This window comes from Pieris napi, chromosome 6, assembly GCF_905475465.1.
Source record: "Pieris napi chromosome 6, ilPieNapi1.2, whole genome shotgun sequence".
NCBI lineage: Eukaryota > Metazoa > Arthropoda > Insecta > Lepidoptera > Pieridae > Pieris > Pieris napi.
The window spans coordinates 1,966,362-1,980,456 of record NC_062239.1 but is presented as its reverse complement, the minus strand read 5'-3'; the positions used below and the strand labels follow the sequence as shown (position 1 = coordinate 1,980,456).

At 32.9% G+C, this 14,095-nt stretch overlaps 1 protein-coding gene across 1 annotated transcript in view; it reads left to right on the top strand.

The window, feature by feature from the left end:
* The window catches only part of LOC125050606 (actin-binding Rho-activating protein-like), a 29,045-nt gene that overhangs the window by 13,502 nt on the left and 1,448 nt on the right, over positions 1-14,095 (top strand). The window contains exons 3-4 of the mRNA XM_047650558.1: positions 5,449-5,626; positions 13,181-13,273. Coding sequence (XP_047506514.1) covers positions 5,449-5,626; positions 13,181-13,273 — 271 coding nt within the window. The remainder of the gene's footprint in view (positions 1-5,448; positions 5,627-13,180; positions 13,274-14,095) is intronic.

Below are 14,095 nucleotides of genomic sequence, written 5' to 3'. Positions count from 1 at the left end.
AGGCAAACGGGCAGCAAGCTCATCTGATGTTAATTGATACCGCCGCCCATGGACACTCACAATGCCAGAAGGCTCGCAAATGCGTTGTCAGCCTTTCAAGAATTGGAAAGGTGGAGTGATATTGTTATGTCTGGCAGGTCAAATAAAGAAATATAGAAATCTGAGATCAAAACACAAGCGTTGGTTATATTATATGGTTTTATTTCAGTTTTAGTTAGTATTATCTCAGTATCTATGTCAGTCTACACCATACAATTCAGCTGTCGGTTGAGATTTGCTCTTTATAAAAATTTATAATTACAATTATTCTAGGAAATAAAAATATACCTTTATTCACGTACACTGATTGAACGACTGTAGGTATTAATTACTAGCTTCATTACACGTGTTTAATTGCAATTGCAAGCCGACACATACAAACCTTTAGATGTAGGAAAATATTGATTATAGGTTATTTCATGTGGGAGTGGCTACATCGTAACTACAGATCATATAAAACGATAATGAAACCTGTTGAAACTTAATAAAATCATTAGATACGAAAATACACTTTAACTGATCTTGATTGTATGTCCTGGCTATGCAACAAATACTATTTTCACAAAATTTGAACCCAGGACAAGCATTCAAATAACTAGCTAGGTATATAATAATAATAAGGATTAATAATAAAAATAAATAAAAACTTGTTTAACGTAAATTTTAATCTTGAAATAATTTCTCCCTCATAATAAGAGGATTTTAAACTAAGATCTCTCGTTCGAAGCTCCTTCACAACAAATTATCCGGATGTTGACTTTATTCAAGAAAATGTTACCAGCAATCAAAAGGGAAGTTCTATGTTAAGATATTAAGTTATTTATTATTATAGGCCAGTTAATGGTTTATGTAGCATTACAATGATGAAATTATTTTTGAAATCGATTTAGTAATTTGAGTTCATTAATTATAAACATTTGAGCAAAGATTTGTATATCTTTCCTCTTTTTGATATTTGTATACACTTATTTATTCTCAGCAGTAGTAACCTAATTAAACCTGCGCTCTAACTTCGCTGCGCCTATACTTTAAGACCTCAGCTGTGTACCAATTGGTTTTCTATGTGCACAATTAACATTTATTTGCATAGTGTAATTTTATTATATCACTTACTTGCCTGAACATAAAGCATTAATAAAATACCTCAGGGTAAATTTGGTATCAAATTTCAGTAAGTGATATATATAAACATTAACATTTATGATTACAAATTTAATGAACAAGCAATAAGTCTATATTATATATGTAACGATGTTCATGGCCCACGATAGGTACTTTTGTTTACTAACCGCTGCTAACATTAACTATGTTAGCTAACATTAACTAACCTAACCCATTAAACACATATAGACATAATAAGAGAGAAAAAAATTATTAAGCATTAATTTGGTCAATTTGTACATTTACTATTGACTAACGATATGAACAAATTAGATTTTACTAAAATGCAAATTTCGCAGCATTATTGGCGTTTGTTGAGGACACTAATGTTACACGGCACCTTATATGCAACACGCTGACGCATGCAAGCCAATTTAAATTGAAATTAAAGGTGAAAAATACAACATAGATACTTTGGATAACGATGAGAGCAGTTGTAATGGATTCTTAATTACAGTTAAATCTATCTTAAGACAGAACATTGACTGTATGATTTTATCCATTATCCGCGAAATTAGAGAGAATTTCTCCGCAATGAGACTCTGCTGGCTTGTATTTAATTTAATACAACTATGTTATTACTATTAAGTCAATTTCAAGCAACAAATTGTAGTTTTAAAATTTATCTAATCAAGATTTATTGAAGTATTATGTAGTGATGTGGCAACTATGTAATATTAAAATGTATAGCGTTGACGGGTAAAAAGTAACCATACGTATTTATTATCTATTACATTTAAGCCGATTTCATACTCTCAAACGCGTTAAACGCGTACCAAAAAGGTTAACCAAACGTAGATTTTTCAGGATTTCAAAGCTTCACTTTAATTAATTGAACACGATTAAACTCGCCTGATTTGAACAAGTGATGAATGTACGGATTGATTAAACCCGCAAGCCTAATCTATATATATAAAAGAAAGTCGTGTTTGTTACAACACTTATAACTCGAGAACGGCTGGACCGATGTTAGTTATATCTTTTTTAGTGGATTCTTCTCAACTCCGAATAGCAGAATAAGTACTAAAATATCGGATAAGTTATCGAATAACAATAAATGAGTAAATTAATTTTACGAATGCAAACAGCATGTGGTGCCATCCGTTGACAAAACTACGCATCATTTTTACGTCGAATTCGTGTCAGTTCAAGAAATTCCGATCTTGAGGTGAATGAGGAGATGCATGGTTTGATCTTGATCGAAGTTACCTCATCAAAAAATGTTGTATATCAGAAAGTGCTTTGACATGCAGTAACGCAATATTGGCGCTCGAGAGAAGAGGCCTAATGTGTTAAACTGCCATTCTTCTTTCGCAATGGCACGCAATAAAACATTTCTATATTTGCAAAAAGAATGTGTATTAATGTTAACCTTAATGAAATCCTAAGTCTAACTAAAGTTAACACGATATTATTAGACTGTAAGGTGGAACAAAGTGCGCCGGGTCAGCTAGTACAAAATAAAGCTTCTTGAAAGTCACCTCTATACTTGTAGTAGTGGGTCGATTGTTGCTTGTTTTATTTACATGGAAAATATGTTTTTCAGTTTTGATCTCGGATAGAGCGATTGAGTTTTTTTCCATTTACTCCACGTAGCAATCAAGTTGCAGTTGCTTTGAAGTGTCCGCGGTTTTTGGTATTGACGAGCTTACAGCTAACGAAATAAAGGTTAATAAGAAAATCATATCATCATTCAAATCAACCATCAATAAATGATGTTTTATTGGTACCAATCTGCAAGTGCGTTTTACATATGCGAATTGACCAATACTAATGTTCAAATATAAACGAAAAATATATTTGATATTTCTGGTACTTCTCAGACCTGCCGGAAATATCAAAACAGATTTTTAACAAGATGGCATCTTTCGATTTTTTGAAGTATTCGAATTTCAAGTAATTTAATGGGTTTTTGTTTAAGGTTAGCTTAGTTTACTAACCTAATATATACGTACAATTACCAATTACGAAAAAGTTTAACGTATTTTTCAGATAACATATAGTCAAAATATGATGATAGTCTACGAATAATAAGTAAATTGGTTAGTTAATTAGATGCATCAATAAATAATTGATATATTAGTTACAAAAACCTTGGCCTTGAAATTTCTTGGTCCTCTGTCTGAATCTGAATCGTTTTCGTGATCATTCTTTTTTCTAAAGGGCTACTTGCCCTTAGAAAAAAGAGTGATCAGCCTTCTATGCATGACAGACACCGTTGACTTGTGAGGCTATGGCATCACGGTTTGAAGCGAGCGAGTGTGAAGTTCGCACATATAATTAAAAGTCCATTGGTGTTTGAATCTACAACCGCAAGAATATGGAAAACCCAACTCAATAGACCAACACTGTTCGATATTTTAGTTTGATTTTACATCAATATTCACTCGGCTTCTAGATTTTTTTACATTTTCTCGTGTATGTTAAGGCACGCTCGTCAATTTGACAGCTTCATCCATCTCACCTCCAGTAATTACAAAACGTGATTCGTGATATTTCACTTCGTTATTTTCTTGTACGAGGGAGGGAGTTTTACAAGTCAAAAGTATTTATAAATTTACTTAAAAGTTTTGGAATTTATTCTACAGTGAGAAAATTTATTGTTTCAGATATTTTTAGTATGTTATCCCACATTATTCAAATTATGATACATTTAGAATAACAACTAACTTTCGGACACAACTATCATGATTATATAGCTGTATACAAATAGCTCACATTTAATACTTTTATCAATATCCGAGGTTGAAATACACATTTGAATCCCAGATGGTAGCTATAATAATAATTTATTTGCAAGAATGTGGTACAAAAATGTTATTATTTTTGTTAAGTTTAAGTTTAAACCATTATTTATAAAGTTTTTTTTATAATAATAATAATTAAATATATAATGATGAATAAAGAAACCGCTTAGTACAGTCAAGCCAGAATGCAAATGTAAAATTATGACTTAGCAATTAAATTATTAACAATGCCATATTCTATATAAGTATCTTATAACCTATAATCTATAATATATATTTCTCGAGAGCACGATTTCCCACTCGATGCAATTATACTATTAGTGGTCTAACGTTGGCTAGAGTATCGAAGGTCTAGGAATATATCTTAATGCCAATCTTGGGTTTGCGCAACACGTCGATAAAACATGCAAAAAGGCATACAGAAATTTGGGGTTCATATTGCGAATAGCTTGTGGCTTCACAAATATTAGTGCGATTAAAATTTTATACAATGCGTTAGTCAGAAGTCACTTGGAGTGCAATGCAATGGTGTGGGCCCCATATGAGGCTAAATACAGTCTCATGCTAGAGCGAATACAGAATAAATTCACCCGGTACCTCTACAAGAGAGTGTACGGAGTGTATCCTTTGTATCCACTTATGTACCCGACCCTGTTTGTTCTGGGTATGGTGGGATATGACCAGCTACGCCTCAGAAGAGAGCTAGCCTTGTCGGTGTATATATTTAAGATACTTACGGGTCGGGTTCATAATCCGGACATAATGGAGAGACTGAGTCTACGGGTACCAAGTAGAAACCTGAGGTGGAAGTCTCAACATTTGGATGTACCGCGCGCACATTCCAACTTGGTTAGCGAAGCACCACTCACGCGAGCAATACACATAATAAATAAGATTTCTATTAAGGTAGACTTATTTGTTTGTACACTGGCTGAGTTCACAAGAGTTGCTTCCTATATTATTAGTTATAAGATTTAGGTACATAAATATATTTCTGTTAATGTGTTGTATTTAGGTTAATTGGTGTGGGTAAAATATTGTGTCGTTCTATCGAATTAGTTATTACTGTAAAGATAGAATAGATAAATATGGAATAAATAAATAAATAAATATTTATAACTTATATGATATTAATCCTTGTCCAAATAAATACGATATTCATGACAAGTATTTAACTATGTACAAAGTTGCCCTTGCAATCATTTAATGACAATAAATACCTTAAGAAATGTTATAATTTTTCTACTTCTTTTCACTGCCACAGGGATTTTTTTTTTAAATTTGTTATAATTTTCTTAATAATAATTTTTATTATTACAATGTAGGTTAAGAAAATTGTAAATATTGTATATTTGACTGTTATGTCATTAAAAAATGTATTTTGAATAACTCCGCAACAAAATGTTAGCCCAATACAACGCTCCTTTATATACACAGATTAAACGTAGATATACCAATTTTTTTTTTAAACAAATAGTAAATATGTTTATTTTTATTTTAGACCTATCCCCGGATCAAAGACGGAATCCAGAGGAGCAGAGGCACAGGCAAGAGTATGTACAGAGATGAAAGAACTTTGCGAGATTATCAATGAGTACGGAAAATCACCGTGCAAAGGTCTTCTTCCGCCGGAACTTCAGTGCGCTACAAAAGTTATCTCGTTCGGAGAACTTTTCACGGTAAGCTTTTTAAGCTTGAAAAGTTTAAATCTTAATTGACAGACGTTATATATATTAAATTATTATATCAATTTACGAATTATAAATAAAAGTTCATGTCGAATTGAAACCTCCTTCGGTTTTTTTATCTCCATTTAAAAGAAAAAAACACGTTACCGAACTGAATTAAAAACTAAATTATTGTATCGTTTAAGGTACAAAGTTATATTACAAAGAGGAATGATTTGTATGTTTGGAAATAAACAAAAACATCTGGGCTGATTGAAAAACTCCTTTATCGTTAGAAAGCTTCATTTATCATTATAGGCTTATTACTATATTTTTTTAAATATGTATTTTTAAAAAAATATCCTTGAGTAGCCGGGCCGCTAGTATTTTATATTTCATGTTCTTTACAACAAGTATGGTCAAGATACGATTGCATAATAAATCTTATATACAAACAGTTAAGTAATATTACTCTTTATCTAAAGTCGCTCATTCAAATTTTATAATATTCCTTACTCATGTGCTTTACGTATGTTTATGTCCCACCACGAATTTTTTTTAATACGGCTAGCTTCTGTAAGACTTTTTTTGAAATGCAACTTGTTCTCTCATAGATTTCATCAAATTAAACATAGCAATAAGCAAGCATATACGAGGCATGCCTTTTAAGTTTTGTCGTTTGCAGAAAAAAACACAACTAGAACCTTATAGTACTTTTTATTGTTTTTCAAAGTATTCACCACGTAGCTTTATACACTTTTCCATTCGCTCAAACCAGTTATTATAACATTAATTCCACTCTAAAGTGGAGGTGTTCAAAATGGCTGACTTGAAAGCCTCGACTGCTTCTTCACCGGACTGGAACCTTTGACCACGAAGACTTTTCTTAATTTTTTGAAATCTAAAGAAATCGTTAGGGCTTAGGTCAGGACTGTATGGAGGATGGTCAAGAATTTCTACATTTTCCTGCTTCAAATACTGAATTGTTTGACGAGCGCTGTGTGAGCTTGCGTTGTCGTAGTGCAGAGTGATGCGTCGCTTTAAGTTAGATTTTCGAAGTTTGGCGATGACTTGTGGTAAACAAACTGTGGTATACCACTCTGCGTTAAGCGTTCTACAATCTTCAAGTGCAATAGTCGCAACATGGCCGGTTTTTCCAACGAACGTGGCCACCATCATCTTTGAAGTGCTTCGAGAACGAACGAGTTTAGTCGGCTTTGGCTCGTCTTGAAAGACCCAGATTGTAGATTGTTGTATGGAATCAGGATCGTAGGCATAGATCCAAGATTCGTCATCACTGATGATGTCGTAGACGTGATTTGACTCTCTTCGGTTGAACCTTTGCAGAGTTTTCTTACACCATCTGACGCGGGCCGCCTTGTGATCGTCGGAAAGCAGATGCGGTATCCAACGGCAAACTAGCTTTCTCACACCAAGCGCTTCATGCAAGATCTTCTGAATGGTTGTCCCTGAGATGCCTAATAGAGCCTCTATCTCTCGATACGTCACATGACAATCTTCGAGAATTAGTTGTCTCAAAGCAATGATGTTTTCTTCAGTGAAGGCGGATTTTGGGCGTCCTTCGCTAGATTGGTCACTAACACTAGTATGTCCACGCTGGAATTCTAAATACCAGCGTTCGACAGTCCGCAGACATGGGGCTTCATCACTGAACACAGATATTAGCTCTTCAAAACACTGAAGCCGTGTCAGGCCTCTTCTAAAGTTGTAGAAAATTATTGCACGAACATTTTCCTTAGAAAGATTCATTTTCGTACGTAACTTGACAGATTCAAATCGACGCTGTGACTAAACAATAGCATTAATCCTAATACTTTTAACTGTTTTGAGATTCAAAATGTAAAAACATTCGAATATAGTACAGGTCCAAATTCAAAGTTGCCGGGAAATATGGAAACGACAGAACTTAAAAGGGATGCCTCGTATTTTAATAATAATAATCTACAATACAACCCTATAGCCATATGTTATTAAATTACGTATATTTTTCGTTAACGTAGAATTTTAATATTTCTTATTATATTACTTACAACCAAACGGGGAACGGGTAGTACATGCATACCTTTGTCTGCTGTACAAACAATTTTAGTTTTATTCTAACCAATTGAGGCTGTGTAGTCATAACAATTTTTATACCTAAAACTACGTCCTCATAATTCACTATAATATGTATAGATAATGTGTTTATTCTCTCAATTTCTTTTCTCTTAGAAATTAGGACACGTCTTTAGAATAATTTTAACAATATTATCCACTAGAGTGGAACTCATTAGCACCTATAAATATTCCTTATGTCACAAATTATGAGTGACAAATGCGTTGGCTCATTGAATAATACTTCTTAAAATATCCGTGTTTATGATAAACTTCCTCAGTTCTATTTTAATTTATGTATTCAGTATTCAGGTTTATTAATACTTATAATAATAGTATAGATTTTTCATATATTATATACTACGCGACTAGTATGGATACGCTCCTTTTTCCATATAATTGTTTTCGTTATTATTAAATTAATTATTCGAGTTAATTTAACGGTCACAAATGGGAAAATTTGTGTCTAACCCTCTCTACTGCTCAGTTGAGTTTTTGAAAATTAGATTTTTGGAAAAGGGAATAATATAAATCTTCACTTTGCTGTAACTTTGCAGAGTTACATAAAGCGAAGTAATTATTAATTATCTTTGAAAAAGATAATTAATAATCAAACGACGCTACTACCCTTGGACTCAGATTGATTTGATTTTTATTTATAGACCTTGATCAGCCTTGACAAATCTGACACATGTCGTGGACTTTTTAGGGCTAAGGCATGACATTGTCCGCTCAATGTTTTCCTTCACCGTACGAGCGAGTGTTAGACAGGAAGACAGAAAGTACGTTAGTGTACAGCCGGGGTTCAACGTATGAACTCCGTGATGATACTCGTACAATGAAGCCTAATTTTTAAAATAAATAATTAGATTGTTATCTTGAACGACATGTTTCATTACGTTATCAATATCAATGTTTAAATATTGACTTTAGCGACCAATATTCTTGTAAAATGAGCTTCATATTGTATGAATTTAACAGACAGAGTAAACATTGAACATAGTTGACGACGTTCAAAGTGTATTAGGGTTAACAAACTCAATAGAATTTTTGCATAGAAACGCAAAATATCTAGGAATTTTCTATAAGCCCGTTTCATAATAGCGTAGCAAAAATTCCGCCTCGCATTCCATCCTGGCCAATAAACGATACTCTTTTTTAAAATTCGTTAATTTTATTAGTCATTGTCAGGTTATTTAGCGTCAGATCATTGCGACTGACAGTAATGATCTTGGCACGTATTCCGGTGATACATGCGGAAAATATTTCAAGACCTTTTGCTAAATTAGACACATAAATAACAACGTAACTAAATGGCAAAACAAAAAGTAATAAAAGAGGATTGTAAGAAGAATGTATCAAACTATAAATGTAATTGGTGTATTCTTTCCTCCAACATTGATTTTTCCCCTTTGGAGTAGACACGGGGACATTGGGGATCAAGTGCACTTCTTCTGTCACACTCTTCATTTCTGAAGGTCGTGTTACTGGCCCCGCACAACTTCTTCTCTCCCCTGTCTTCTGTTCCTGTTCCATCCCTGTTGTGCCTGGGTGATGGAAACACCCGTAAGGGCCTTTATTTAATCGCCCTAGAGGTCTGGTGCGCCTGAAGTACTGGTGACCCCAGAGCTGGTGCTTTCCTCAACGAATAAGTATCGCAATACAGCGAAAATATTCTGCCAGGCTTAAAGGTACACTGCCACAGGGACCAAACTTTCTAAATTTGTTTTTATTGTCTATGTATCTATTTTTAATGATTATTACTATGTAGGTTAAGACTTTTGTAAATATTGTATATTTGTGTATCTGTGTAATTTCCGGACATATAGGATGGATCAAAAATGCCTAGAAGATTGACTATCTTTTAATAAATTTGTATTATCAAATACTGAAACCGTCGGGTATTTTTAATTCAAAAGCCGTATAAGCTAACAAGTATAAGGAAATTACTTAAAATTTTATCAGTAACTCTTCAACAAAGCTTTCTATTACGTTTGCGATTCACCTCGCATCTCCATAATTCAATTATAACTTGAAACAAATTTACAGATAAGGATACCCATTGAACGTAGTTAAGAGGCTCGTAAAGGCAGCGATCATTTATTTTAACTCCTTCTAAATTTGCTTTAAAATTTATATCGAGCTGTGTTTTAAAGTGTAGTGCACTTGTTTACAGATCTATTAGTGCCATAATTTACTTTAAATTTTGAATCGAGACTAATTGAAATCCAAACCCAGACAACAATACGATTAATCGAATAAAAACTAATTTTATCATACACGTACTCGCAAATAAAATTATTCCGATCTAGTGATTCCAATTTTAATCCTTCGGTTAACGCTCTTTGGAGACAGAGAAAATGCAATTCTATGAAATATCCTATTATTAATATCAACCAAATGACTAAATACGTTGAATTCAATTTTAAAATTATCCATAACTTCATCAAGTCATTCGTTCGGAATAAGTTCGTAACTTCGATAGCAAAATTATTTACAAATTTAATATTTGAAACTGTTTAATTTGTTGCGAAGTTTTTCGATATCTATATATTACTGGTTTAATTTTACAGCACATTTACAAATACTCCTTGCGGCGAGAGAGACTAATTAATTATTAGGATTATATTTAATTAATAATTAGGAGGAGCTTTTGTCCTCCTAATTATTAATATTAGTCCCAACAACTCTCTAAGTAGATATATATTTCTTTAATTACTTTGATCAGGTTTGAGCCTAAAAATTTACACGACTTACCGAACTTACCGGTAAATTGTATTGTGCATCCAACAAGCTCATTATAAAACAAATAAATACTAATTGGAATAGGCCTCAAATTTAAGAAATTTGACGCCACCACTTCCTAGAAGGAAAATATGAAATTTCGTTTTTCATTCTTATTATCCAATTATAGGAGTATAACAGAATATATAATTTAAAGAGATATTTAGATTTCGCAGTTTTTAAATACTTGGAAATATTATTTATATCATTTTAAATGTGAATAGATTTTATAAAAGGCAAATGTGTGTGTGTTGGGGCGAGCAGACCTGAGAACGAGTAGTAGTGAAATCGAACAGCTATCGTTAAAGTATATACGTACATTTATGGAATACTTAAGAAGTGCTCCGTGTATGGAACTATACGGAATCACGTTCACAAAAAGATTTATGAGCTGACTGTTAGGCGATGTTGTTGCGTTTCCCTATTTTCCACATTATTTGAACTAAACAACTTATATGGTATTTGGTGTTCATATTTTAATAAAACTTTTTAAAGAGATTAGTTGATTGTATGCCGTTATCGGCGAAATGAAACTTACGAAAACAAATAATTGAATTTATATTATACACAAAAAATTTATAAAGTTTAAATTTAAATTGTCTGCGTTTTATTAATTTTATATTGTGAGGGTTAAGTTTCGAAGGGTGAACATTCTAGAAATACATTGACGTGAAAATACGGTATTATAGAAACATGAGATGACAATCTTATAATATCGGATTATTTACTATGAATTTCAAATACTTGCGATCGATTTTATATAAGTGTCTTTATTTCGATATATTTTTTACTTTAAGGTTGAATTACCTGACGATAGCCTAAATTATATGTTTTTAAATAGTAGGTACAGGGCATATCTATTAAAAAATACACTTCAGTTAACTCTTCATCACAGCGTACACACAGTTTGATATAAAGATTAGGGGGTAAGGCTATTTGTGCTAATGGCGCTATGGATAAATAACTATACTGTAAAAATATTGAATTAAAATTTGCTAAAACTCTTGCACGTAATATGTAATTTTAATCCATTTAATCAATTATATACCTCTAACCTATAAACGTTGTTCATTGTTGCTTGTGATTTATTGACAATGTTTATGAAAAGCGTTTGATTCACAAGTGACGTCAGAAAGCATTCAGTTTCCGTCGGCATACATCATTCCGACATTAAACTTGGCATCCATTCGCTCATAATTAGCAACATCGCGCCAAACCGAATTAGGCAATGGCCGCTGATGTCTGTAAATAAATATTTTTAATTAGATACGCTTCATTATGCACTCAGAAAAGAATAACGATAACTTCAAACTAATATTTCCTCTATACGGCGCCGATTACCTTGAAATACTGGAATAATTTGAGATATTATAACATCTGCCTACATCTGCGATGATACGATGCCATAATATTATGAAATGGCAGGAAATATAAATATTAATGCTGATATTTGTTTTAACAATATTTTTAGGTTTTATAATACTGACTGATTATTTATTATAAACTAGCTGACCTGGCTAACTTCGTTCCGCCCTACAACCTTATAATATCGTTGTTACTTTAATTTAACTTATTTTAGGATTTCATTAATGTTAAGTATTACATTAATACAACTTTTTTGCAAGTACAGAAATGTTTTATTGCTTGCCATTGCGAAAGAATAATGGCAGTTTTACACATTAGGCATCTTCTCTCTAGCGTCAATATGGCGATACTGCATGTTAAGCACTTTCTGATATCCAACATCTTTTGTTCAGGATCAAAGCATGGTTATGCATCTCCTCATTCACCTCAAGATCGGAATTTCTTGAACTGACACGAATTCGACGTAAAATGATGCGTAGTTTTGTCAACAGATGGCACCATATGGTTTTTGCATTCGTAAAATTAATTAATTAATTTATTGTTATTCGATAACTTATCCGATATTTTATTCTGCTATTCGGGAGGGAAACAAATCCAACAAATCAAAAACCATGGCAATCGGTCCAGCCGTTCTCGAGTTATAAGTGTTGTAACAAACACGACTTTCTTTTATATATATAGATATAATGTTTGCTTGAAAAATATGTGACGGATATATACGTATACGCGAGCTTATCACAATATTAACAAAACAGTCATGGTTAGCTACAGAATCGCAGGGCAGTTCCGAAGCTGTAAACAAAGTAATAAAAAACGTATGTGTACTTATGTACACGCGTTAGAAGTTATACTTCTTTAACGTAACAAGATAAAAATCTTTTCAAACATTTTTTTCTACGTTTGTAGAAAAAACTACACTAACAATAGAAAAAAACTAAAATATTTACTATAGTTGACTTCAGGGTGTGCGCGCGCATCGTAAAAATTTACTCTCATAATTTTTCCCTAACGCGCCAAAAGAAATTTTGAAGTACATAGCTAATTATATAAAATAACTATACTATACTCAGCCTATACTGGTACTCAATTTACATTATGTTTGTAATGTTTTTTTTTTTTTAGGTTGATAATAATTTATGAATCGAATTTGATATGATATAAGATTTAGGAGTAGCTTGGAAACTGTCTTCTTGTGAGAAACAGAAAAGTTTGGAAATAAATTATATTTGAAAAGACCTCGCGTTCCTCTTCTTCTCCCTTAATAGAAATTCTTAAGATGTTTTAAGAGAATTGAATTTTCAGATATACACGGTAATATCCGATAAATTGGTCGGTATTTTGCTGAGGACGCGAAAATATCATCTAACTTACTTCGAGGGTGAAGTGTTATTCCAAGTAAGTGGGTGGCACTTTGAAAGGTTGTCAAAAGTAACCTTAGACTTGAAGTTTGCACTTTCGTATTTCAATGTAAATTTGAATTGAACTTAAAATCTTTGAAATAGTCAAAATCGGATGAGTATTTTGTGTTTTTTTATAATAATATATATAAGAATGTATAGTAATATTTGGTATTATATTTTTAGTTCCTGAGATAATGTTCTTATATCAAAAGATAGCAGTGTTGGCCTAGTGGCTTCAGCGTGCAACTCTCATCGGAGGAGGTTCGGAGGTTCAATTTCCAGCTGTGCACCAATGGACTTTATTTTTATGTGCGCATTTAACGATCGCTCGAACGTTGAGCTCGAAATCGTGAGGAAACCGGCTTGCCTTAGACTCCAAAAGTCGACGGCGTGTGTCAGGCACAGGAGGTTGATCATCTACTTGCCTATTAGATCATGAAACAAATACTGAAATTTGAGGCCCAGACCTAAAAATGTTGTAGTGCTACTGATTTTATATCAAAATAAAAACATACAACCTCAGAGGCTTGGCCACAGAATTCCGTATATGTCCCGTGGTCATTTTCTTATAAACGTTTATGCCGGTTTTACGACAATGTTTTTTTGAACGTACGAGCCACTGTTAAAAGCGCACATAGAAATGACATTCATTTGTTATTTTAAAAGAGTAGCGAGAGTTTTTTACGTCGGCTTTTTCTACCGATACAAATTTATTGACGTGGATTACAGCACAACCGTGATTCGAATCACGACCTCGGGCTGAGAGGCACACGCTCAGGACACTAGGAAAAAACCAAAATCATATTTAAAATCGTTT